The 26,274-nt window shown below is 39.4% G+C and overlaps 1 protein-coding gene across 19 annotated transcripts in view; it reads left to right on the top strand.

Moving 5' to 3' along the window:
* LOC5578702 (guanine nucleotide-releasing factor 2) overlaps positions 1–26,274 on the top strand; it is a 256,070-nt gene that overhangs the window by 199,680 nt on the left and 30,116 nt on the right. For all 19 annotated transcript variants that reach the window (XM_021839408.1, XM_021839406.1, XM_021839404.1 and 16 more), the window contains 3 exons: positions 14,186–14,534; positions 23,501–23,733; positions 24,621–25,917. In XM_021839408.1, coding sequence (XP_021695100.1) covers positions 14,186–14,534; positions 23,501–23,733; positions 24,621–25,917 — 1,879 coding nt within the window. The remainder of the gene's footprint in view (positions 1–14,185; positions 14,535–23,500; positions 23,734–24,620; positions 25,918–26,274) is intronic.

Raw genomic sequence — 26,274 nt, 5'->3', positions numbered from 1 at the left:
TCTATGAAGAGATTTTCCAAAAGGAATCAATGTAGAGCATTTACTGAAGGAATTTTTGTAGAGATTTCCCTAAAACAATCCCTGAAGTAGTTCTTAGGATAATTTCATTCATGAGGAATTTGTGAATTGCGGAACATCTGCGGGAATTCCTGTTAGAATCGCTGGAGTGATCCGGGGAGGAATCTCGGAAGAAATTTCCGGAATAATTGCTGAAAAAAAAAACTTGAGAGGGCTTTTTGGGGATATCTTTGTATGTTTCCGTGGAGGAATACTCGGAAGAAATTTTGAAGAAATCACTAGATAACTATCTTGAGTAATCTCAAAAAAAAATTGTCGTAGTGTAACTATTGGAGAAATTCCTGGAAGAAAGCTTGAAGAAGATATGAAAACCACTAATTGAACATTAACATACTCTAATAATCCCTCCACAAAATTAAAAAAAGTATAGCCTTAAAGATTCTCTGCAAGAATCCTTGATTTTCTAGAGTAATATTTGAAGGAATGCCAGAAGAAATCGCTTGAAAATTTTCTGGAGATATTCCGAAGCTTTCCTGAAAGAATTCTTGAAACAGATCTTGGAGGATATCTGGGAGAAAATCCTTGAAGAATCCCAGTAAAAATTTTACTCTAGCAATCTATGAAGGAATCACTAGATTTTCTGCAGACATGACATTTCTGCAGAAATTCCTTGCGAAATCTCTAAAGGAATCCCTGTAAATATTGTTTGTAGGAATTCTAGGACGAATGGAGAAACTCCTTGAGGAATTGCTAGGATATTCATGGAGCCCTATCGGAACTGGTCTAAAATGTATCATGGAGAACAATAGTTCTTCCTGGAGGAATCTCTGGTAAAATCTCTGGTGAAGAAATTATTGTAAGGATTACGGTAGAGATTATCCCTGAAGGAATCGTCGAAACAATTCCTGGATTTCTCTGGAAGAGTCTCTGGAGATTTTTAGAGAGGAATTCTTTAAGGAATCTCTGGAGGTTTTCCTAAAAGAACGTCTGGTGCCCTATTTGAGCAGGTCTCAAAATTGCGATTGGTGTCAAAAATTATAATTTGCTAGCAATAAAATGTCGATTTACTTATCCAAAATATGAATTGTGACTTGTCGAATGATTCCGAATCCTTTTATTACATTTTTTTCTAAGTAATTTGGTAATAATGTTAATGGAATTCGAGTATGATAACTTTATGCTTGAGAGGCCCATATAGCCTTAGCGGTAAACGCGCAGCTTTTCAGCAAGACCAAACTGAGGGACGTTGGTTCGAATTCCAACGGTGTAGGATCTTTACGGATTGGAAATTTACTCGACTTCCCAGGCATACAGGATCTTCGTGTTTGCCAAACGATATACAGATGCAAATATAGTCAAATGGGAAGCTCTGCGATGTTTCTAGTATACCATCTATGTAGTACAATATCCGAAACTAGTTCATGTAACGCTAAAGTTGTTTACGGCAAAGGGACAGTAAACTGGAAGACACAACTAAACTTTAAAGCTAGGACTGCTTTCGCGGAAAAATCAAATCCTATTCGGCGTCATTAGCGAAAACTAGTTCCATATCTATCTTGTCAGTTAGTCAGTCGATGGTACCGTATCAGTTTCACCAACTGTGACGACGGGACCACAGAGAGATGGAATTCAGGTTTTTTTCGTTACGAAACCGGCTTCACTTGAATCACGTTTCGTTTTCGCTCCTTCGGATTCCTATCAGCAATCCAGTCAACTAGTGACTAGTGAGTTCATCGTAAAGCAACAATCCATCATCCATTCCCAAGGAAGACGAAAGAAGTGAAAAAAATATGCTCTCCTAATCAGTAAGCTGAACTGACTGATATCTACGAGAACGTGGTGAGGCGAGTGGTGACTTGAAAGGTGAAGAAGTGGTTAGCTAGCAGTTTACGTTTAGTCAGCGGCCGATGAATGCAATGTAGTTTGTATGGTGTTTGGCTGTTCGATTCCATGTATCCGACAAAGGTATAAATATTTATCATTACATTGAGTTCAGTTTACCTCAACAGCTACTAGCTACATGTTCTAACGTTGGCACGGTGCTCTCCAGACGGAAATTTGGAACAAATTTTTGAAGTAATCTTGAATTGATCCCTGAAAAACCACTGACAGTATCCCTGAAACAATTCCTCTAGAGGAATTCCGATTCGTTACTCAAACTGAAAAAAAATCGCTAAAAGATTACAAATAAGTAATCAAACAAATTTTGAAAGTTTTTATAATACATCATGATAAATAAAAATAACCGTTTAGGTATCTCTGATTTTCATTTATTTGTAGATTTATATCATGACAAGAGCGCAACTTTAAAACTGAATATACTATTTTAAGTTTTGCCTCAACATGCAGCTTAGCCATACAAAAAAATGAACAGCAAAGATTTGATGGATATTTTGGATATGGATCTGATAACATTGGTCTAGAAAGCACCGTGGTTGATCTACTTCTGTGTAGTGGAATTAACCTAATAAAAATTGTTGCAACGCGATGCGCCCTGCGCTCCAAGAGCCGCTGTAATGAGCTTTCGATGTTTACGGAATTTCGTACGGTCGAGATAGCATGACGGATCTATTTACAAACACCAGAAGCCTCGACATCAAAAACATTCTTTCGGCTTGTTCTGAGTGAACATAGAACGCGCCAAGTCCCGGTTCATTGAGATAATTCAATTAGAATTTTTTATTATCATTAGGGATGAGCATTTTTATGCAGTTTCGTGTGGATAAGCACACGCCAAAGGCACGCATCATAAACTTGTGTGCGGATAATTCAATGTGTGCCTACCGTTGCCAGAGAAGGGGAAATATCGAGTGGAGATGTTGTAGAACTAGTGATTTATTCCAATAACAATAGTTTTACGAGACTATTACCATTCAAATTGGTCAATAACCTCGGGTTCATTTCCATAATTAACGCTTTGACTCTTCTGTATAGGAGTACAGTTCTTGTTAACTTGTGTTCAGTTATGGTAGACGGGTTTTATGATACTTTGAATCTATTTAAAAAAAATCCTTCTCAATACTTAAATTTACGTCAAGTGTAGACAGTTTTACTAAAAGACTTGACTTTCTTGTCAACATCATTATTAACAAGTTAGGCAGCAGATAAGTTGTAGTAGCATAAAACCGTAAAAGGTGTTACCAAAATCAGGAAAGCTCTGTATAATTCCTATGTTTATTTTCAAACAAACAACATTCCGTAGAATATATTACCTGAACTACAATTGCTCAATGATCAGCATCGACGGAATTCCTCCGAACAGATCTCAACTGCACGACATCACTCAACCAAAGCATCGGCTCGCGGAGATTGGCCACCTTCTCTTCCAACCCGTTCACATTCCATCGTCAAATTACATTTAATCGAACCCATTTGACGGTGGCGGGCATGTGTGTGGCTCCCTCATTCCATCAATCGAAAACCGATCCCCCAATCGGACAAAACGCGAACGACACGGATTGGTGACTCTTGCGGACTTTTTGCCAACCAGTAGCAGCTGTTGGCATGGATGGATAACTAAATCAATGTAGCTAAACAGTCACCATTGGTAAAGTTGAAATCATGCGTGACAATTCCACTTAGTGCTTAGATTATATTTATGTCTTCATCTGGGTTTCTCAACGGATGGTTCGCGGATCATCAGGGGCCGTTATGATTTATAAGGGTGTTCGCAAACAAATTGAGTAATTTCCCCATTCGCTTGTTTTTTCAAAAAAAAAAAAAACACACGTCATCGGAATGATTTAATATCCCTGCTTTCGCGTGTTTCGAGATTGTGACTTCAGTAGAGGATAGATTACCAACTGGTGAGCTCGTTTCATGCTTGTGATAACACATATTTGTATCGTGGCAATATTACATTTATTTAATCGTTAATCAGATTATGGAAAAATAACCTTTGAATAGTTCGACATTAAAAATGTTAACAGACTTATGAAAACTTTTTTAATTGAGGCTACATGAATCGCATCACATAGGGTGCAGAGCACTTCCATGATTCACTTTGGCATCGGGGTTTTTTCTCGGCCGAATTGTCTGAAACTTTGCAATACGAAGCGCTTCAATACGACGCATCTTGTGGCCAAATATGAGCAAACTCATTGGAGATCTGCTTCGTAAATCTCACGATTGAGATTTTGATGCAAAATCAACTCAATCAACTCAAACCGTAAAAAATGATTCAGTCGCAAAACCCGGCAAAAACTAGTGAAATCCGAATGTTGTTGTTTACGTTAGAAAAAAATTAAATTATTGCCGTGTGTGAGTAAACTGTGGAAATACGAGAGAATGAGTCGAAAAGGTGAGCCAACTCATCCATGATTTTTTGACTGCTGAGTTGCATGATTGACAACTCACGCATGAAAAATCTCAAGCGTGAGTTGTGAGAAATTGAGTTTTTCACAACACTGGATGTGGCTTGCGCCGTTATTGACATTACTCAGTTTAGAGTCCTTGAAATTGTACATTAAAGGTAGTATGCTACTCCCAAGCTACCTCTGTTAGTTCGCTGTGCAATTTTGATTATTCCGGTGGTCAATCACGGAGTAGCCACTTCGAATTATACGATTATCAATGCTTATGATTATTTCGCTTGTTTTGCAGAACAGCATTTCAAGCGAGTGAATTTTGTTTATACTTCAAGTATTTTTAAAATGATGCTTTAAAAAAAATCTACGGAAATGTTGATGTTGCCATTTTGTCAACAAGAGAAATTCAAAATGTTCGTTGTTTCTAACACAAACCATTGTCAGAAGCTTCTCGAATCTATCAGCAAGATTTTTGTAAAGATGTTCGACAGATATCTGAATAAGCGATCCTCGTTATAGTTCGGTGATGTTAGGCAACGTTTTCTAAGAGTTTCTGGCGATTTTTTTTACGGTCGATAATTGTTATTTGTGTTTGTGGTGGATACTAGACGTAATTAAGAGTGTACGTGTCAAGTACATTGGAGAAATCATGAACCAGCTCATACCGGGGTCTTAGATAGAAGGAGAGCTTTGTTTGCGTTGAACAACACATCCTTAGAATATGCATGCATTTCTGTATAATGACAAATGTTTGGGTAAAGAATTGACGTATAGCCTTAAATTTGTACTAAATTAAGGATAATAATAATTTGATAGCAAAAGCATGATCAAAAACAATCATACTTTGGAAGTATGAATGTTGTTTGCACCACATTTCAAACAACTGAAAATATGAAGAATACCTATATTTATATTATTTGCAATGATAATATGATTCTTCAGAACAAAATCTTAAAAAAAATCATCACGTATAAAAAATGATGTAGGGGGAGATCCCCCAGTACCGGACAGCACCCAATACCCCAGTTTCGGAAAGCTTGATTTTGTATATGATAGCTTTGTCATTTTTGCACCAGTGTCTCAAAATACATTCATTTTCATGAATTCCATCGATCATGGTATCAAACATGCAATAAAAATAAGAAAAATGGACATCCAGAACAACATTGTTAAATGTGTTATTTTCCATCATGTAAAGAGGTTTTTAATGGACATCTTGCAAACTAAGCCAAACTCAAATTGTTCCTGTAAATGTTGCAAATGAATTAAATTGGCTATGAAAAACTATTCCTGGAGTAAAACATTTGATGATGTACAAATTTACAGAAATCGAGTTATATCCAGATTGTGTCTGCTATTGGGAGCCACCTTTTATGATTGGCCATTATGGTACTAGAATCAGGGCAGACAATCGTCACCGTCAAATGGAAAAAGTCTGCGACGAAACTAAAAGAAGCATCGTCATTGTCACTCAACCAGCATCGGATGACGATTTGCCGTAGAGATCCGATCACATAGGCTCGGCGTCATGACGAACAAATACGATCCCTTCGTTATGGATGGGCGAATCTTCGTTCGGGAGCACTAAGTTGACTAAAAATATGACAGATTAAGAGCATTTTTTTTTTTTGAATAAAACAAAGCAACAAAACACGTCTGGTATCGAACAAACAATCTTTGAATCGTCAACTCCACGCGCTTATCAACAGAGCTATTGTAGAGTCATTAGGATAGCGGGTTCACTTGCCATTACAAGCAATTATGTGAAGGCATTCATTGGTTGGTGCAAAGCAAGCGAATAAGGGGTGAGTAAGGGTAGCAAGCGGAATGAAGAAAAATTAGCTCGTTGACGATTTTGGAGCGAAGTTAGTCGTGCATTCTTTCGTCGATGACGAGACGATGACTTGCTAGAGTTATTATACTGGATGACGATGTCCGCACGGTGACGAATCTGACGATTGTCTGCCCTGACTAAACATCATCAAAATGTAATGTCAAAATTCATATTTATACTTTGAAATTTATTTATTCATTTTTCAAAAATGGGTAACAGGATCAAATAACACCAATTTTTTTTGATTTATGAATTTAGTGGCATAAGTGTCCGGTACTGGGGGATCTCCCCCTACGTCGTGTAGGTTACTTGGCCTGAGCTGAAATCACGCATGTAACTGTTCAAAATGTGTTGATTTGGCAACGAGTCACTATTCATGAAGTGAAAAAATTCAATGTAGTACAAACGTAATACCTTTGAAACACTTGAAGATTGTGTCCGGTATTGAATGCCACTTTTAAAATGGATCATGTTGGGACCAGGTGCTGAATTCTGAGAAAATTGTAAGTACGTGGATCTTGATTGTTACAGAAAGCGATAAGTGAGAGCACTTATCGCTTTCTGTGACAATCATGATCCGCAACACATCATGTGAGCCTATTTATCGTCTACTGTTACAGCTTTGATTATATCGGGGGATGATGAAATCCATTTGAACATGCTCCAAACTTGGGAGACAATATTTCTATCAAAAATTCGGGGATTGTTTATCATGCCAGTAAAGTAAAACATCTACCCCCAATGGTAAATAAGCGAGAAAATGGATTTTACCATCGCTCTCTCTTTGGGGCTCTCCTTCGCTACTGCTATTTATCGAGCTTGTTACAAATTGCGAAACAGTGCCGATCATGGTCCGATACATATGGGAAGTTTTTCTTCGCTTGCTCTGATCGTGCTTCGAAATCAATTGGGAACGAATTCTGCAATGCCTGTTTGGTACCAAAATCCATGTTAGTGGCAACATTCTTATTTAAAAAACGATTGTATTTATCATTAAAGGATAACATGATTCATTTTGAAATTTATGACAAGCATACAAAAGTCGTGGGTTCGAATCCCACTGATTATGTTCTCATAATTTCCCCTTTCGTCTGGTCGATGCACTGGTATTTTTAGTATGTCAAGGTTGTCTTTAGCAATGTTCAAGGTTGGAATCCCGTCGCCGGCACCAAGTTTTGTTCACGATATTACGGTATTCCTTCTACCGGTAGCAAAAAAAAAATGCTTTTCGTTTTTTTTTCAAGGTCTCGGGAAAATCTTGTTTTTTTTTAGAATTTTTGTCGATTTTGTTCATTACACATCTGGTTCTGAATATATTGCCGTTTAGCAAAAACATACAATTCTTCTCTCGGTCGGTTTTTCACTTAACACATAACAACACTTTGATGAAAGTCTGTTGTGAAAAATTCGAACAAATGGGTGTAATCGTGTTTGAATAATGAGCATGCCGATTTACAGCTACAATCGACATAGAAATCCATGCTATGTCGATTGTAGCTGTAAATCGGACATTAATCCATCCACATTTTGATCACCGAGCTGACACTGGCCGACTTTAATCCGAGGTCAACCTGACATTGATCTGACCCCTTAAGAAGAAATGTAAATATATCTTTCAAAAGCACTATCTCCAATGAAAAATGCAAGCTTTTCCGCAAAATCTATTTAACTAACTGAAAATAACATAAACATGTTTACAATCATCTAAATCTCGCACTTCAAAAAGAGCCTGGGCAATATGCCACAGCATCAGCATAATATGCCCCACAACAAACGGATAGTACACGCCTGGGAGGGAGAAACCAATACGAAATTTCTGTAAGTGGGGCATATTGCCCAGAAATGAAAAGTTTTTGGAAATCGAGTATTTTAGTGAATTCGCACTTTTTTTGGTCATTATAACTAATGATATTCGTTCATTAGTCCCAGTGTCCACGTTTCACCATTGGTTGCTTTGATGTTGTTGAGTTTTGACTTCAAAAAATGCTTAAACAAACTGCGTGAAAAATTACTTCGAAAATCGACTTTCGAGTATTTCGTAGATTGCATACTGAAAACTCTCATATTATTTAGTTCACCACTCTTATTCTAATTACTACTTATTCCAATTACCAATTACACTACTAAGCGAGTGATACGACAGGATTTAAATTGTTGGGAGTGACAAAGCTAAGAAATTTATCACCCTCCATGCTCCTGTCTTCCAGGGATTTGTACCTTGAGTTCTAGCTAAAGAGCTTTGGATTAAGCGCCATTGCTCGCTCTCTGAAACGAGAAAACAAAATGACCCTACCCACTGACAAAGCCCTAGTTTTATTGAAAATAAATACTTTACACGATTGGACATCGCCAAAAGCAATGCGCTTTACTGTGAGCCTGGGTGCTGCGAACTAAACCGCAAGCAAATCTTGAAACATGTTTCTTGTGAACAATTGGGTTTGTCGTATTAGTCCCTCAAACGTCACTTTAAATTCTCTGTTTATTAAATTTCGCTCTCTGATCTCTCTCTGGAGAGCTTGTATGCGTTCTAGCTCACATGACTTTCTCAAAGTGTGTTTATAAATATCTTGAAATTGGCTAATAGCCAGTCTGCGAGAAGTGCGTGGATATATAATATTTTTATGTTATTGTGCCTGTGAATTACAATGTGGTGTTCGTTCGAAGGTTGTCGAAGGAACGCACTATCCCTTCAATCAACAAAGTGGGCTAATATGATGTATGAACTCGATTCCTAACATTATACCGAATAACATCGGAAGCAAAGATTCGGGTGGCATCAGCATCTCAAACGCTCTTACTTAATTCATTGCTCACTCTTTTTTATAACATACGCAGATTTCATAGATAAAGCCTCTGATGTGGAAGATCATATATTAAAAACAAATTGTTTATCTCTGAGATAACAATACCTTCTCGTGAGATTACAATACATTCTCAAGAGAAACCTAACCTAGGGGGCCCAGATAGCCGTAGCGGTAAACGCGCAGCTATTCAGCAAGACCAAGCTGAGGGTCGTGGGTTCGAATCCCACCGGTCGAGAATCTTTTCGGGTTGGAAATTTTCTCGACCTCCCAGGGCATAGAGTATAATCGTACCTGCCACACGGTATACACATGCAAAAATGGCCATTGGCATAGTAAGCTCTCAGTTAATAACTGTGGAAGTGCTCATAAGAACACTAAGCTGAGAAGCAGGCTCTGTCCCAGTGAGGACGTAACGCCAGAAAGAAGAAGAAGAAGAAACCTAACCACAATCTCTAATGTTTGGCTCCGGCAATCAGGCTCCCGCTTGACAAGCATTTTAAGTTAGTTCGCAGCACCCAGCTGTGAGCCATATAAACTGGACAACTGATTCTCCGTTGAATTAATCACTCCGACATCTAGCACAATGATCATAACCAAAGCGTTTTTTTACAATTGGGTCCTAAAATGTTTAATTAATTCTTGTTGTCATTTAATTATACAAAAGAGCAGTTACAAGAACATTACTTTAGCAATTTTTCTAGCTCTAATAACGACTAGAACATATTTAAACTTTAATTTATAAAATGGTTCTAAATATGAACCTTGACACTTTTGATTATGTTTGACGTTCACTTTGTCGACAAAAATGTCACAGGGCTTTTAGTTTTAACACTGGGGTTGTTCCTATATGACATTTCGGAAGGGACACGGAACACAAAATATACCCGAAATTTGAGTTTAAACCAAAGAGTGACAAAATCTCAAAAAAAAAAAAAAATGTTTTTTGGATTCAAACCAACAAAATAATTTGAAAATTGAGTAAACATGTGTTTGTGGCTTAAACTTGAGTGTTTGGTACTAAAATTGGGACCTAGGACCCTATTCAAAACGTATTCTTTTCAACTGAACAATGTACTAAATGGCACTATCAAAAGTGTGAAAACTATATAATTGATTAACGTGACAGGCAGTTGAAAACACAACCGTTCGTGGCGCGAGCGTGGGACATTTTTTTATAAGGAGTGTTGATTTCCTAAGAAACAGAAATATCTTCAAAACCAGATGATCAATGATCAAAACCAGGGATTGAATCCTGAGAAAATTGAGAGAATATCTCACGTATCGCTCTCTTCAACTATAATAACATGCAGCACATTTTGAGAGACTGTGTATCGTATGCTGCTACAACTTTGATCGGATCAGGGGGATAGCAGTGCATGATAAAACCCTTCTAAACAAGCTCCAAACCTGGGGGACACTATTGCTATAGGAGGTTCGGGGATTATTTATCGTGCCAGTAAAGTAAAACACCTACCCCCAACGGAAAACAAGCGAGAAAAATAGATTTTATCATCGCTCTCTCTTTGGGGCTCTTGTTCGCTGCTTCTATTTATCAGACTTGTTACAACTTGGGATACATTGTCGATCATAGACAGATCGGATGTTTTTCTTCGCTTGCTTTGATCGTGCTTCAAAATCAAATGAGAAAGAATTCTGCAATGCCTGATCAAAACTGTCACAGGTTTTTTTTAAATAAAAGAGCTTTTTGTGGAAAACAGCTGAAAATATCAAAGAAAATGGAGTTATAGCGTTTTTTCTTGTGGTAAGAAAATGATTATTCTCATTGTAGAAACGAAAAATGCATTCTGCTCTTGTGTTGATAATCGCTGATTTTGGCTCATTAAGACGAAAATTCCGAACACTGATCTTTAAACCCGCACAATGAGATTGTTTTTGAGCATCCGCATGATTAACCCCTCTACCAGCAGCTTCATTTTTAACCGTAAAAAAAATCAAATCGCGATAACTTTTTTGTTTCTTAATGTTTTTGCACTATTTTTTCACAAGTTCTCAATAAACTCTTCTAATATAAGAATCCGTGTCGCTATTAATCATTAGTGATCTGGTATTGAAGATATTCCGATGTCCCTTGGGGGACCGACATTCTTCATATAAAATGTCTTCGGCGGCCATTTTGTTTTTGGTCATTTTATCAAAAAAATAAAATGTGCCAAGTAATAAAGAGCTACTCTGAAAAAATCATTCAAATCGGTTAAGTATTCTTGGAGGTATCTGAAAACAACGAAATGATGTTTTTTTAAGTTTTCAAGATTTTTATTTGGCCAGCGGCTGCACTAAATTGTTTCATTTTTTCACAAAATATTCTCATTGAAATATTATTCCGAATAGTTAATATCCAAATACAATAAAAATTCTATAGCCCGAGAAATTTACGTGGGTCATGGCCAAGCGTTGGTCATCCAAGGAATTTCGGATCCAGGTGACCAATAATTAAAACCGATCCATATTCTAAAAATAGCAGAGTTTTTTTGAGAACTTGTGAAAAAATGGTGGAAAAATATTCAGAGTATGAGCATGAGCATGAGCATGATTGACCGCCCGCAGTTGCTACACCGACATTGCCAGAACAGCTGTACTTACACAGGTGTAAGTGTGTAAGTACTGGTGCTCTCATTATTATAACAAACCATACCGGCGCCGGCTGCGTCCGAATGCAGGTCAATTTGGGAATGGGAGGGAAATGTTGACGTGTCACCTGCTTTACGGAAGCCGAGGAGTCCTCTGCACTTTCACAAGAAAACACTGGGAGTTTGGATATGGGCAAGGATTCGTTTTGGTAAACGATAAAGCTATAATTTTAAATGAATACGTGAACATATACACGGAAGATCGATACCGATAGTGCGATTACTATGCGATGCGGATACGATCCGAATTCCAGCATACAACAGATTCAACGGATCAAACACAACTGACGCTTCGTTGCTTTTTTTAAATGGTGGAAAAATATTCAGAAACAAAAAAGTAATCGTGATTTGAATATACTTTTGTAATGAAAACATGAAGCTGCCGGTAGAGGGGTTAACCGCCCGCAGTTGCTACTTCGTTATTGCAAGAACAGTTATGGCTATAGTGGTTCCCTATTTGGACATATGTGAATTTTCGAATACTTTCACATTTTGAATACTTTTGAATGTTTTAACATCAAGATATATTTGATGTCTAACAAGTTAAACACACAAAATGATTAAAAGTTTTTTTTTTTAGAGGGACGGACCTGGTGTAGTGGTTAGAACACTCGCCTCTCACGCCGAGGACCTGGGATCGAATCCCATCCCCGACATAGTCACTTATGACGTAAAAAGTTATAGTGACGACTTCCTTCGGAAGGGAAGTAAAGCCGTTGGTCCCGAGATGAACTAGCCCAGGGCTAAAAATCTCGTTAATAAAGTCAAACCAACCAACCATTAAAAGTTTTTAAATCAATTAAATTATTACATATGGCGAAATAGGGAATCATTATATCCATAATTGGTACACCTACCCTACTTACACAGGGAATCAACAGACGTTACTCAGGATCAATAGCATCTTCAATGTGTAATACCGGAGGGTTCATTTTGGGGATGGGAGGGAAATGTTGTGTTATAAGATATAATTTCTTTATTTGAATTAATATGTGTGCATGTACACGGATAAACGATACTCATAGTGCGGTTACTACGCGAACCAGGCACGACCCTGATTTCGTTGCTCGCTGCATAGGAACATGCAACAGATTCAATGGATCAACAATAACTGACTTATGATATTGCTTCTAATCGTTTATAAAGGACCCTTGTTAGATCTCTTTGGGTCTCGGGCGCGATCGTTGGTGGATGTCAAAATAACATTTAATTAATTTCGGATTGATTCTGATTTTGAACTGTGTGTATTGAGACTCAATGCTTGCGATATGCACAATTTCTAGAATATAAATTTTAATGGGCCCACGAGATGTCAGAAGAGCTTTGATGGGGTCCTGGGCTTCAAAAAGTTTGGAAACCACTAGGTTGTATGGACTATATGTATTTATGTCATACGAATATATGTCGAAAAGAAGTGACAAATCGTTGCCTGGGATGCTATTGCTGATCTGTTCGACCGTGGAACGTTCACGCATGATCGAAATCGCGGATTCTACATCCAGTCACGCTAATAATGATAGTTCTATGAACTTTGTTCTAGGTCAGTAGTTCTCAAATATACTGTCATTCGTTGAACGTGAAAACTGCCGCCATTTAGACTTCAATTACAACACAAAACTGAATAACTCGGACAAGCGGGAGGGTACTTGTACAACTGAACGATCTTGATTGTGATGTACTTCGATACTCGAGCGGGAATACTTCACCGCAATTAACGAACAGTGCCATCCCACGAAGGGAAGAATCGTAGATTTTTGTCTGAGTCGTGCCAGGTGTTGATGGTGGCGACGGGCCGGCCCCAGGACAAACGGTGGGAAACTAATTCCACGCTTCAGAGAAGATCGAAATCTCTAGCACGATCAGTAGTACCGATTCAGTACACCGCAAGCGTTGGCGTTGATTATGATGGCGATGATGATGATCGAGTGAATGAATAAGCAAACCGACCGGAACATCAATCCGCCAAGCCGCCGCCCGCCGTGTGTTTATTTGTTTGCTTTTCTACTCTGCTAGACAGGTGATATTTAGAGTCATTGTTTTTCCCATCGGCATATCTTAGAGCTTAAATCCCCGCATAAATAGTAAAGGGTTTCGCCAATGGGGCGGGATGAACCCCCTTTGAAAACCACATTCTTTTTCTTGGCATTACGTCCTCACTGGGACAGAGTATGCTTATCGGCTAAGTGTTCAACTGCCACAATTGTTAACTTAGAGCTATCATTGCCATATTTACTATTTTCGCATTCGTATATCGTGTGGCAAGTACGATGATACTCTATGGCCAGGGTAGTCAAGGAAGTTTCCATTATGCTAACAATGTATGTTGGAACATTGAAGTTTTTTTTTAAATTTTATAGTTATGCGTCCATGCCAAGCACTGTTGTATGTCTAAAACAGTATGATCAGTTGAATTATGTATCAATCTAAGATTTCTAAAAATCATTCGAATATCCGAAAATTCCATAATGTTCCTAAAACTTTTATCAAATTTCCCTTAATCTGGCCCTACTTTCGCCTACAAATACGAACACCTCGACTAATTCTCCGCTCCTGTCGATTTTCCTCCCATTCCAGATTGCGATAACGGACCAATCGGTCAAAGTGCGAACAACATTTCTGCGTCGGCCGGAGCGACCCCTCGGAACAGTGGCAGCAGCACCGCCAGTAGCAATTCGATTGCGAACTCCAGCCCAGTGCCTGGGGGTGGGAACAACGCCGCAACTGCTGCTGCTGGTGGAACGACCCCTGTGACGGCCGAGAACGGTGACGGAAAAGCGGCGGCCGTTACGCCCGGTGCCCCCGGGTCTTCCGGACACAAGGGCAGCATTCGCGGGAACAAGCTGGCACGGCGGGCGCGTTCGTTCAAGGACGACTTCCTGGAGAAGATCTCCCAAATACGGACGCCGACGAACACGATGACGAGGTAAGTTGAGTTCGAGGGGACTTGGATTTTTTTTAATGGTGGTGACTGGTGGTAAGCATGAAGTAGGGGAAGGGGTGGTAAAATGAACACCTTAAGGGTATCATCTTGTTTCTAATAGAAAAACGAGGAATTTCCATATTTATATCGCACAAAATCAAAGGTAGAGATGTTATCTCAAGCAGCGACACGAATTCAGACTAAAATAGCTAAATTTTCACATATTTTTATCGCTAGCAAAAAACGATGCAAATGTTCATTTTACCTGCACAATGTGGGTAAAATGAACAGCTGTTGGTGGTAAAATGAACATCATGCAAAAAACGTGAGCAAAACAAATATTTTTGAAAATTTTCATTGCATATCCAAAAATATAACCATTAAGGGACTGTCCATTAATTACGTAAGGGTTAATGTGGGGAGGGGGGGTTTGAGATTTCTTACGCGTCATACAATTAATTTTTAATTTTCATACAAAAAATCTTACCATGGGGGGAGGGGGGGTCGAAAAACCTCGAAAATTGTCTTACGTAATTAATGGACCGCCCCTAAGGTTTGTAACCCATTTGAAAAGAAATTTAAAAATATCAGAATTGACAGCATATCATAACGATATTGACCTCACTGAAAAACCTCAAGACCTCCGAGCGAAAAGTTACGTCAGTTCTAATTTTCAAACGTGATTTTCTAAATTCTTAGTTTTCGTTGATATTTTTACTTCAATTGACCTCCGTACCAACCCAAACACACCGATTTATGCTCTAAATCGTACGTGCATGGTAAAAATTCATTGAAATTTGATTTTTCTCGGTAAAAGGCACGGTGTTCATTTTACAACCCCTGTTCATTTTACCACCACTTCCCCTATGGGACTCGCCTGTTTTTTCCAGCGTTCTGTTCTGCGCTCGAGGTTCTGTTCATCGTAACCCCACTACACTCACGTATTTTTCGGCTGTCGTGCGAATTTTTGTAACGCGAGTAGTCGCGCGTTGTACTTTGTGCAACACCTTTTCTTTTCTTTTTTCCAAATATTACATTTGTTTCTTATATCTAGGTGTTCTGTGTTAGACAACACTATCATCCTAATTTGGTAAAACAAATTTAAGATTTTATTAACATTTTGTTAACAACATATTACATTTCATTTGCCGTAGCGGTTCAGTTGAGAAAAAAACACGTTTTCAATTTACTTAACCTAACTTAACCTAAATATATAACGCATTAATCGTGGCAATGGAAGATTGTAACGATTTTTGCCTGAATTATTAATTATTTTATTTGACATTTGTCCCAATGTTTCAACAAGGGATATTCTATGTAACTCATTGGTCCTATACCAGGGAGGAAGCTTCAGAATCATTTTCAAAATTCTATTTTGAATTCTCTGCAGAGCTTTCTTCCTGGTATTACAACAGCTAGTCCATATTGGTACAGCATACAACATGGCTGGCCTGAAAATTTGTTTGAATATCAAAAGCTTGTTCTTAAGACAAAGTTTTGATTTTCTATTAATAAGGGGATAGAGACATTTTACATATTTATTACATTTGGCTTGAATGCCCTCAATGTGATTTTTGAAAGTTAAATTCTTATCTAGCATGAGCCCTAGATACTTTACTTCATCTGACCAATTTATTGGAATCCCTCTCATCGTGACAACATGTCTACTTGAAGGTTTCAAATAAAGAGCTTTTGGTTTATGTGGGAATATTATTAGTTGAGTTTTGGAAGCATTAGGAGAAATCTTCCATTTTTGCAAGTATGAAGAAAAAATATCCAAACTTTTTTGCAATCGACTACAGATGACACGCAGGCTTCGTCCTTTGGCGAAGAGGCCTGTGTCATCCGCAAACAAAGATTTTTGACATCCCTGAGGTAGCTCAGGTAAGTCAGATGTGAAAATATTGTATAATATTGGTCCCAAAATGCTGCCTTGAGGAACACCAGCTCTTACAGGAAGTCTTTCAGATCTGGAGTTCTGATACTTAACCTGAAGTGTACGATTTGACAGATAACTTTGAATTATTCTTATAATGTATGTTGGAAAATTAAAGTTTATATTAGATATTTAGAATAGCCTTCAGATTTGTTGGAACGGATCAAATTTGTTACACGTAAAAGTTGATGAGTGGTCGAATGTCCATGGCGGAATCCGAACTGTTCATTGACAAAAATTAAATTTTCGTTTATGTGGGCCATCATTCTGTTCAAAATGACCTTTTCAAAAAGTTTACTGATGCAGGAACGCAAACTGGTTGGAAGAGCTAGAAGCTTCTGCAGGTCTGTCTGGTTTCAAAATTGGTACAACCTTAGCATTTCTCCATTTGTCAGGAAAATATGCCAACTGAAAACATTTGTTAAATACATCAACAAAGAATGATAAGCTACTTTCGGGAAGTTTCTTGATGAGGATGTAGAAAATTCCATCATCGCCAGGGGCTTTCATATTTTTTATTTTTTCGATAATAGTTCTCACTTCTTCCTAATCAGTCTCCCAGGAATTTTCGAAAACGTTCTCTTGATTGAGAATGTTTTCGAAGTCCTGAGTAACTTAATTTTATATTGGACTAGTAAGCCCTAAATTAAAATTGTGCGTGCTTTAAAACTGCATAGCAAGTTTTTGGGCTTTTTCGCTATAAGTTAGTAATAATTTGTTTTACTCTTTCAATGCCAGTATTGGCTTCCCAGGTTCTTTCAAAAATTTAGATAATTTCTAAAAGGGCTTAGAGCCAGGGTGCAATTGAGAAATTTTATTTTTATGTTTTTTTTTTTTGTGAAAATCACTTTTTAATTTCTTTTTGCAAATCCTGCCATATAATTTTCATAGCAGGATCGCGAGTGCGTAGAAATTGCCTTATCCTCACGTTTTTAAGGGGGCAGGATCCGTCATTGATTTCGTAATTTTCAAAAGCAGTTTTTTCCTTCAGAACCAAAAAAATTTACAGGGAAATGTGTTCACTGTATTCTGATCTCCGAATCGCAGTGAACACATTTTCATTGAAAAAAAAAATAGTTTTGAACAGAAAAACTGCTTTCGAAGTTTCGATGATAACGATGACGAAGCGTTGATCGTTAAGACGGAAGAAGAGTTTAAGATCATCGTCTATAATCACGGATTCAAATTTTACTTTACATTTTGGAATTGCAATGCTGCTGGTCAATATCAAGTTTTGTTTGTAAAGAAATGTTAACATCAAGATTAGAGTCAATATACGTTTTATATATATTACAGTCGGATCGAGAATAATTGAAAGTGGAGCTGATAGGATTGAGAATCGCTTCATGGGATATTTGAAATGTAACAGGGACATGATAAGAATCAAAATCAGCATGAGTAACAAAATGGCTACATAGATGACTAGAGTCGGTTAAGACCAAGTCAATCGTAGATGGATTTCTAGAAGAGGAAAAACATGTAGGGTATTGAATTGAGAAATATTTTGAAGAGCACTCATCAAATAAAATTCTGTCGTTGGAATTGCTTTGAGAATTATTCCATGACCTATGCTTGGCATTAAAGTCACCAATGACAAACAATTTTGACTCATTGCGAGTCAATTTTCGCAAGTCAGTTTGGAGCAAATTATCTTGCTGTCCAGAGCATTAAAAAGGCAAACAGGTAGTTATGAAAGTATATTTACCTAGCTGTGTTTCAACTGAAACACTTAAAGTTTCAAAAACTTTAGTTTCAAATGACGAAAACAGTTGATGTTTTATACGCCTCTGAAAGATGATTGCAACTCCCCCAGATGCCCCATCAAGTCGATCATTACGATAAACAAAAAAGTTTGGATCCAGGTTTCAAATACGTTTCAGTAATAACTGCTATATGCACGTTATTAGCCGTAAGAAAATTAAACAGCTCGTGCTCTTTACCATTCAAGGAACGAGCATTCCAATTTACAATATTTAAATTATTATTTATTGGATTCATTGAAAAAACATAATCCAATAACAATTTGATTAGTAAATTTTACACCAACTTGGACTGCTTCAGTCATAGTGGTGGCTTTGAACATTGCATCAATCATTAGATTCAATTGTTCAGTTCGAAAAGCAAAATCAGAGGCAGACATATTACTTGAAGTGGGTACATTTGATGGTTTTCCGTTAGAATTTTCGGTAGACGAAGAAGCGGAGTAGGAGTTACCTGTGGCGGTAGGGTTTTTTTTCCATTTGATTTGAAACAAGTAGAATGGGTACTCATAGTACGAATAGGGGAGGAGTTCAAATTACCTGCTACGATATCGGCAAAGGATTTTCCGTGGGTAGATACATTTGAAATAGAAAAATTCGAACGGCTACCCGACGGATTAGTGAATGAGCATGATTATGATCGTCCTGATGGGTATGATTCATGATCAAGCGATCGTTAACTGAAAAATGAGCATTATTCGATACTCTACCAGCAAATTCCGGAAACGACCGTTATCGTAACGGATATTATCTTTCGTTTGCCTGGCACGAGCCTCAACGACTCTCTTGCGCGAAAGGCAATCCCAAAAAAATGATTTAAGATTGCCCTTGCAATTGGCGCATAAGAACTTATCGGTTTCTTCTTCACTGGACAGACGTCCTTGGCGTGAGAAGAACCTCCGCAAATCATGCATTTAGCATCCATGTGGCAATGTTTTGTACCATGACCCCACATTTGGCACAGACGGCACTGAATGGGGTTCTGGAAATTTCCTCTAGGTTTCTGGTGATGTTCCCATGTCACACGGACATCGAACATAAGTCTAGATTTTTCTAAAGCTTTAATATTATTTAGTTCTTTTTTATTAAAGTGACCTAAATAATATTCTTGAGAAAGCCCTTTCCTTGGACTGGGGAAAATTCCAGTAAATCATTTATTTCATTTTTGATCTCTTCAGGTGACCTTTCAAGACGACTTTGAACAAACGTTCAGTTTTGTCGTCATATGTAAAAACAATTGTGCTTCTTCTCTTCACGATGTTTGAGAAGCAGTTCGCGATCTTTAAGAGTTTCCGGCAAAACGCGACAGTCTCCTTTCTTTGCGATTTGGAAGGAAACCTTGATTCCCATAATGAAGTTCAAGATCTCCAGCCTAAATCCCCCAAATTCGGAACAACTGACCACGATAGGCGGCACTCTTTGCTTCCTCACTTGAATCAAAGAGCCTGGGCTAGAGGCTGCTTCGATTTGGTGTTCGGAAAATTTGTCTAGAGCATCGAACTGATTGCTCATTTCGATACAATTATTCATTTCACCCTTGGAAGAAAGTTCGTATTCCGGAGAAACGTCCTTTCTTTCATTCTTGCCACGTTTAGTGACAGTTTTAAATCCCACTTTTTTGGAAGGAAGTTGTGAATTCAGAGATTCACCCTTCCTTTTGTTTTTGTTGATGCCATGTTGCGTTGCGTTGCGTTGCGTGGTAACGGAGTATTTCGTAGATTGCATACTGAAAACTGTCATGTTAGTTACTTTAACACTCTTATTCCAATTGCTCATGGAGAACTATTTTGGATGGAATAGCTATCCAATCGGAAGTCAGAAATGAAAAGACATGACAGTGTCCATTGCCGGCCACGCTCATCTTCTCCGTTACGAGGAAAGGAAAGGAAAATGATGATATGACACCTACTTGAAGAGAGGCCAGCGACTCACCGACGCCCTCATAGATGTCAAGGAGTTGGATGAAGGGATAGGTGATTGTCTAGGATTCACTATAAGCGAGTGATGTGACCGGATTGAAATTTAGTGTAGGTGTAGTTTAGTATATATTTTGTAATTGGGTGTAAGTGTGAATGAAATGGTTTCATCATCGTTGGGAGTGACGCAGCTAAGAAAGTTAATGTCACTCCATGCGCGTTCGTCTTTCAGGGATGGGACACAGGTATTTCCACCTAGTGCCCTAGCTAAAAAGCTTTGGTTTGAGCGCCATTACTCGCTCTCTGAAACGAGAAAATAAATAAGCCCGTCCCCATGATACAGAAAGAGCCTAGATTGCATTAATATATGTGGTCTAATCGGAACAAACTCACCAAATACATTCATATGTCTAAACGCCGAGTTAAAAACCGTTTCCTCAAAAAACTTGAATGATTCTATTGGGAATTTGAATCGACATCCTCTGAATGGTTTCGTATATCAATAGAACTTAACGGCATGGCAATGTACCCATCATCTTTTCGTTACACAATAAATGGAGAATGGTTTGAATATTTCTGCGTAGCACAATAATCATCATCGAATGCGGTTTTCACACTTAACACAGGTTTTTCAATATATATTCAATTTTTAAAAGTATATTATTAAAAAAAAAGCATTAAAATTATTCAAATCTCACAACCGTATGATTTTTCTTCTTAATTTGTCAGAATCACTCTTATCCCAAACGAAACAAAACCAATCCGGGTGGAGTAGCACCGACGGGATTATGTCTACACGCCACAAGCCATCTTCAAAATCTTCGCTAAAAAATACACTTCGATTACAGCACAATCAGCCAGTTCTATTGCAGCTATTTAGCGTTGCATAAAGCACTACAATCCAGATAACATTGCATCTGCTAATATCGGCGTAATTGCGAACAACGAGAGCACGAAAAAATTTTCAGGTGGCATAGCACCATCAGCCGAATCTATTTTTCACTATCCGAAAACGCGGAACCGAGATAAACGTGACAGAAAATTCAAAACGCAGCCGCCCGCGCGCACGGCTTGCTGCGATCCCATCTTTAAAAGATTGGAGATTGTCTGTTTTTGTTGATGCCATGTTAAGTTAATAAACGGAAGAAGACGTGACCTCCTAAGAGGTTTTTTCCCAAGACGGTGTCCAAGAAGGATTACCACCGCTAGCTTTCGCCAACGGGTTCAACGAAAAATCGAAGGCACGGGTCCAAACAAGGATCGTAAAGGGATCAATAGTAGAAAAAATAGTACTGAAAAGTACTGGTTTAGTAGCACTGAAAAGTATTGTTTTGAATTTTAGCACTGAAAAGTACTGTTTTTTTGTAGCACTGAAAAGTACTGTTTTATTGCTTTAGGTAGTTTAAGAAAAAACTCCCAAGAGCAGAGAGAATCCGTGTACGCACAGCACGAAGGTATGATGCGCACTGGTCTCTACATCGTTAAGATTAACGTGAACGCTTCCTATCGCGATAGAGCACTTCCGATCAATGCACTGATATTTGAAAGCGCCTTCAGATATCTACCTTGGTATGACTGTGTTTTATTTTGACTTCGCTGTTGAAGTGATGTAGTGCGCATATCTTACCATTTTTCGATAAGATAATTCAATGTGTGTAGGTATCACTGTAGTAGCCACTTTTGAAAAGGTCGTATCTATCGTAGACTATTTAACATTCTGCAGCAATTCAATGGCATTACATTTTGCTTGGGAAACATGTTGCACAGCCACTCCAGAACAGTTTCTTCATAGTCGAATCGATTTTGTCCACTTGTCAAGGTGCTCGACCGGATGGCCCGGTCCACCCTGAATCAATTAGATGATGATGGAGTTCCGCCACGACGAGAGATCAGCCACCCTGTGAGCGGTGGCATCCTATAGGCATGTAGGTAATGGTCATATCTCGACATTTGACGACTGCGACGCCGTCGACAGAAGATGTTGATGATAATGAAACTGGCCGACACACTAAATCGGTGGCGGTGCCCTCGTCATTTTAGTACAGTGGTTCCCAATCTTTTTTGAAGCTGCGGCCTCCTTGGATTTTTCATGGGGATGCTCACTCCTGAAAATTGGAGTTTGTAGCATTTGACAGATACGCGTATTTCAACCTCAACTGTAAGGCCATCTTCAGTGTCGGGTACTAGACTCGATTTGTCAACTCGACTTGAAATCGTATTCTATTAACTGTTGTATGCATATGATTCGGTTTGTCTCAAGTACGTCGAACGTCAATAGAGTTCTGGTGCTGGGAAAGGGAAGGTTTTCAAAAAAGGTTTAGGTTTACAATATATCATTGAATTTAATATTCACATGTCGAAAATACCCTATTGTGAGTCAAAAAGCCTTAAACTCCCTGATGTAAGTGAATCCGCATTCATATTAATGCATTAGTAATGAAAACGTACGACTTTCTGCAAAGGCTTCCCGGCTACAAAGGGGTCCAAGGACCACCCGTTGGGAAACCCTGTTTTAGTAGCTAGTCGAGTTGTCACACTTGGCGCGACGCGAGACGACGACGACGACGTTTGTGATGTTATTTTTTTTTGCTGATTTTCCTACACAACACATACAATCAGCGTGGTCTGGCAATCATCGTCACGACCGTCGCGAATCGCAATTCGGGTTCATTACCTTCAGGTATTCGAGTGTACGAAGGTACGGTGCTGCCATCTGGGAAAAGTTTGCTCGATGCGTGAAGCGTCGAAAATTTTACCCGGCAAGGTATAGGAAGCGAAATTTCAAATACTCATATAAAATTAACTACAATAGTTTTTTAAAATCTTTTCAGTATATGTTGATATACTTTTGATGGGCTACATTTTAGGCATATAATTTTGAGTGTTATATATTTTTCTCAATATGCTGCTGATTCTATAGTTGATCAATAGTCTAACCCCGTACACTTAACAGAATTTAATTAAAAAGTGTTTTGAATTTTTTAGAAGCATTTGAAAATTGACTTCCTATGCTTTGCCATGTAAAATAATCGGAGCTTCACGCATAGGGTCAACTGTGGTAATTACCTTCGTAGACGCGAATTGCTAGGGGGGTCGACAATCGCTACCGGAACGGTAGATGAGCAAACAGAACTTTGAGAACCTCTCAGGCGAACACGAGTTCAGGGGTGTTAGTCAGCCGAGGCAGCTACACATCAGTACCAAATTGACTTTGAACAATTTCAGTTTTTTCTTTTTATCATTCGCACAAAGAGTGAGAAACTACAAATTGGATCTAATGCTTGATATGAAAAATTTTCTTTACAAATCCGGTCGACGCTCGTTACCACCATCGTATCGACGGCACCGAAAACACAGATCACATTCGCCCAACAGTCCCAGGAGCGGAAGCGGAAACCGGAGCAGTGGCAAATCGGGCCATGGGGACGACCTGCTCGGCAGTACCAAACCGGTACAGGATCTGGCCTACCACGTGAGACAGGTGAAGAACGCTCTGACGCACTTCAAGGATGTGATACTGAAAAATAAGCTGGAGATGCTGCCGGGCAATGGGACCGTGGTGCTGGAGTTGATTGCCAACGTACATACGGGTGAGTATGCAATTTCCGATTAACAAACACTGTCCAAGGGTGGTAGATCGCCTCGTTTGGGTAGTTGTTGTAAACAGAATTCTGTTATCTTCGTACCGTACCATAGGCGGGTTCGGTGTATCGGTGCTTTTACCCTTTCAGGACGACTAAACGCATCCAACACAGGGATTTGTGTTTTTCAATATGAATGCATTTTAAAAGTTTAAAAGCAAAGCATTGTGTAAAAGATTTTTCTGAATGCTCTCTACGACATCCAATATGTTCCGGAATATCAATATCATGATATACAAGACTAAAGTAAGATACACCAGGGCAAGTTGGTCTAGTTATAGTACATCGTTTGTTCTGAAGTCTTGGATAGTCCAACTATCTTTGAACAATTTGAAGTAATATGAATGTACCTTCTGAGTTAGATATACACATATTACCGTTGTCAAGGACATCATCAACGCCCTAATAGGTCCTATAGACCAAGCTTATATTTCAAGTTAACTGAGACATCCTAGAATCTCAAGATTGTAAATATTGGTATTACGTACTGTTATATCATTTTAATTGAGTTAAATGAAATACGAATTTAATCAGCAATGCGAAATAACGTTTTATTTAACATGGCGTTGTCAACATTCTCCTCTTGTTTGATCAGTCTCTCCTGAGGGTTCTATCAATGTTGTACACGCTAATTCAAACAATCACAACACGTACCTACTGGGATAAAGCCTCAGCTTAGTGTTCTAAGAGTACTTGCGCAGTTATAACTGAGAGCTTTTTTGCACTACCAAATAAAGAAACCTGACAGTCCTGAAACGGTTGAAAACTAGAACAGCCTATGTCTGTTGCCTCCATCGATTGTACGATATCGTATCTCACATCCTTGCCTCTTACAGCTCTTCAATCCTACACACTGAACGAAAACAGCAGCGCGCTGATAAACGCCACCAACCACGTCTACATGTCCCTCGGGAATCTGCTGAAACTCTGTGATGAAGTGCTGCTAACGGCCGACAACGAGAACTGTCCCTCGCTCAGCAAAGAAAACGTCAAGGAGATTGTCGAACTGGTGGACAACGCCGTCAACAATCTGGTCAATCTGGCCAACGAAAAAATCTCCGACAAAGCTGCGGGTGGCACCGGTAGCAATTCTTCCAACACGCTCCAAAGGCCGGCCGTAGACATCGCAAGTCAGCGAACGTCCCTTCCGGATATCCCGCTCACGCCGCGGGAGCGGGACATCCTGGAACAGACCTCGCTGAAAACGGTCCGTGCCTCGCATAGCACCGAAAGTATTCTCCGTGATTCTAGTCCTCCGCCAAAACCGCCGCTTCCGGATCGAGGCCAAGATCCGCCCCCGTTGCCCCCGAAAAGAAAGAGCCAACACTCGAAGAACCACTCGTTCCACGAAACGTCCGACTGCAACTCGGATTCGACGACCTTTCTGGGATGTGGTGCCCTGGATCGGATGTCCCTGCGGTCACGCTCCCCCGAAGATAACTCTAGTCTGCTGAGTGCCAGCGCTGGTTCGCTGGACTCGGCTCTCAATCACTCTCGCGAGGAGGAAGAACTCCGGGCGCTCACCCAGGACAAGTCATCGTTGCTGGCGGGCCAAATCGGCGCCAACAGTTCCAGCGTGTGGGACGAGTCGGACTGCTCCGGAATGCTGCTGCAAAGCGGTGGCGGTCCCATCCTTACCGACAACTCCGTAGTCAACCTGAACAACCGCAATTCGAACGAGTCGGGCTTTGAATCGATGTACTCGCTTCGCATCAGCCGAGACCATCAGCAATCCAACAGTAGCACTTCCTTCAAATCGGCTGCTTTCGCCTCCAACAATTCCCAAATTCACCACATTCACCAACAGCACCATCAGCATCACCAACAACAGCAGCACCATCAAAAGGTGGATACCTTCGTGACGCAGGCCAGCGGCGAAAGCGGCGAGCTTGTGTCCACGACCACCACCTCCACGGAGATCACCAGCAGCACGCGACTGCAAACGGCTAGTCTTTCCAAAACCATTCACCAGTACGGTAGCATCGAGGCGAACGATGAGGTCTTTGGCGGAAGCGAATCCGGCGGCGGTGATAAGCCGCCGGCCCTTCCGATCAAAACCCGCCAGCACAGTATTAGACGGGAGCGGCATCCCTCGCAGTACGACAACGTGGACGACGCGGAACTGGAACGGAGGTAAGGGTCAATGCACACTAAAGTTCCCCCAAACCAAATATTCGTATGCTCTTCTGAATTCAAATCACATTAAACGAGAAAACTTGTTTGAGCCAAATCTATGTATTAATATTTGATAGGTGAGGTAAACGACTTGTAGGTGATTTTTTTCATGTTATAAAACATGTCAATATTTACTAATAATTTTCATTTTCAATTGATCATTTTTACATTTTACATTAGCGTGTGGCAGGTATGAATATGCTCTTTGCTCTGAGATGTCAAGAAAATTTCCAACCCTAAAAGATCCTCAACTGGTGGGATTCGAACCTATGCCCCAAAGCTTGGGGCTTGCTAAAATGCTAGAAAAGAACGCGT

The sequence above is a fragment of the Aedes aegypti genome, chromosome 1 (assembly GCF_002204515.2).
Source record: "Aedes aegypti strain LVP_AGWG chromosome 1, AaegL5.0 Primary Assembly, whole genome shotgun sequence".
Lineage (NCBI taxonomy): Eukaryota > Metazoa > Arthropoda > Insecta > Diptera > Culicidae > Aedes > Aedes aegypti.
The sequence above is the reverse complement of the archived record's forward strand: the minus strand, read 5'-3'. Positions and strand labels throughout refer to the sequence as shown.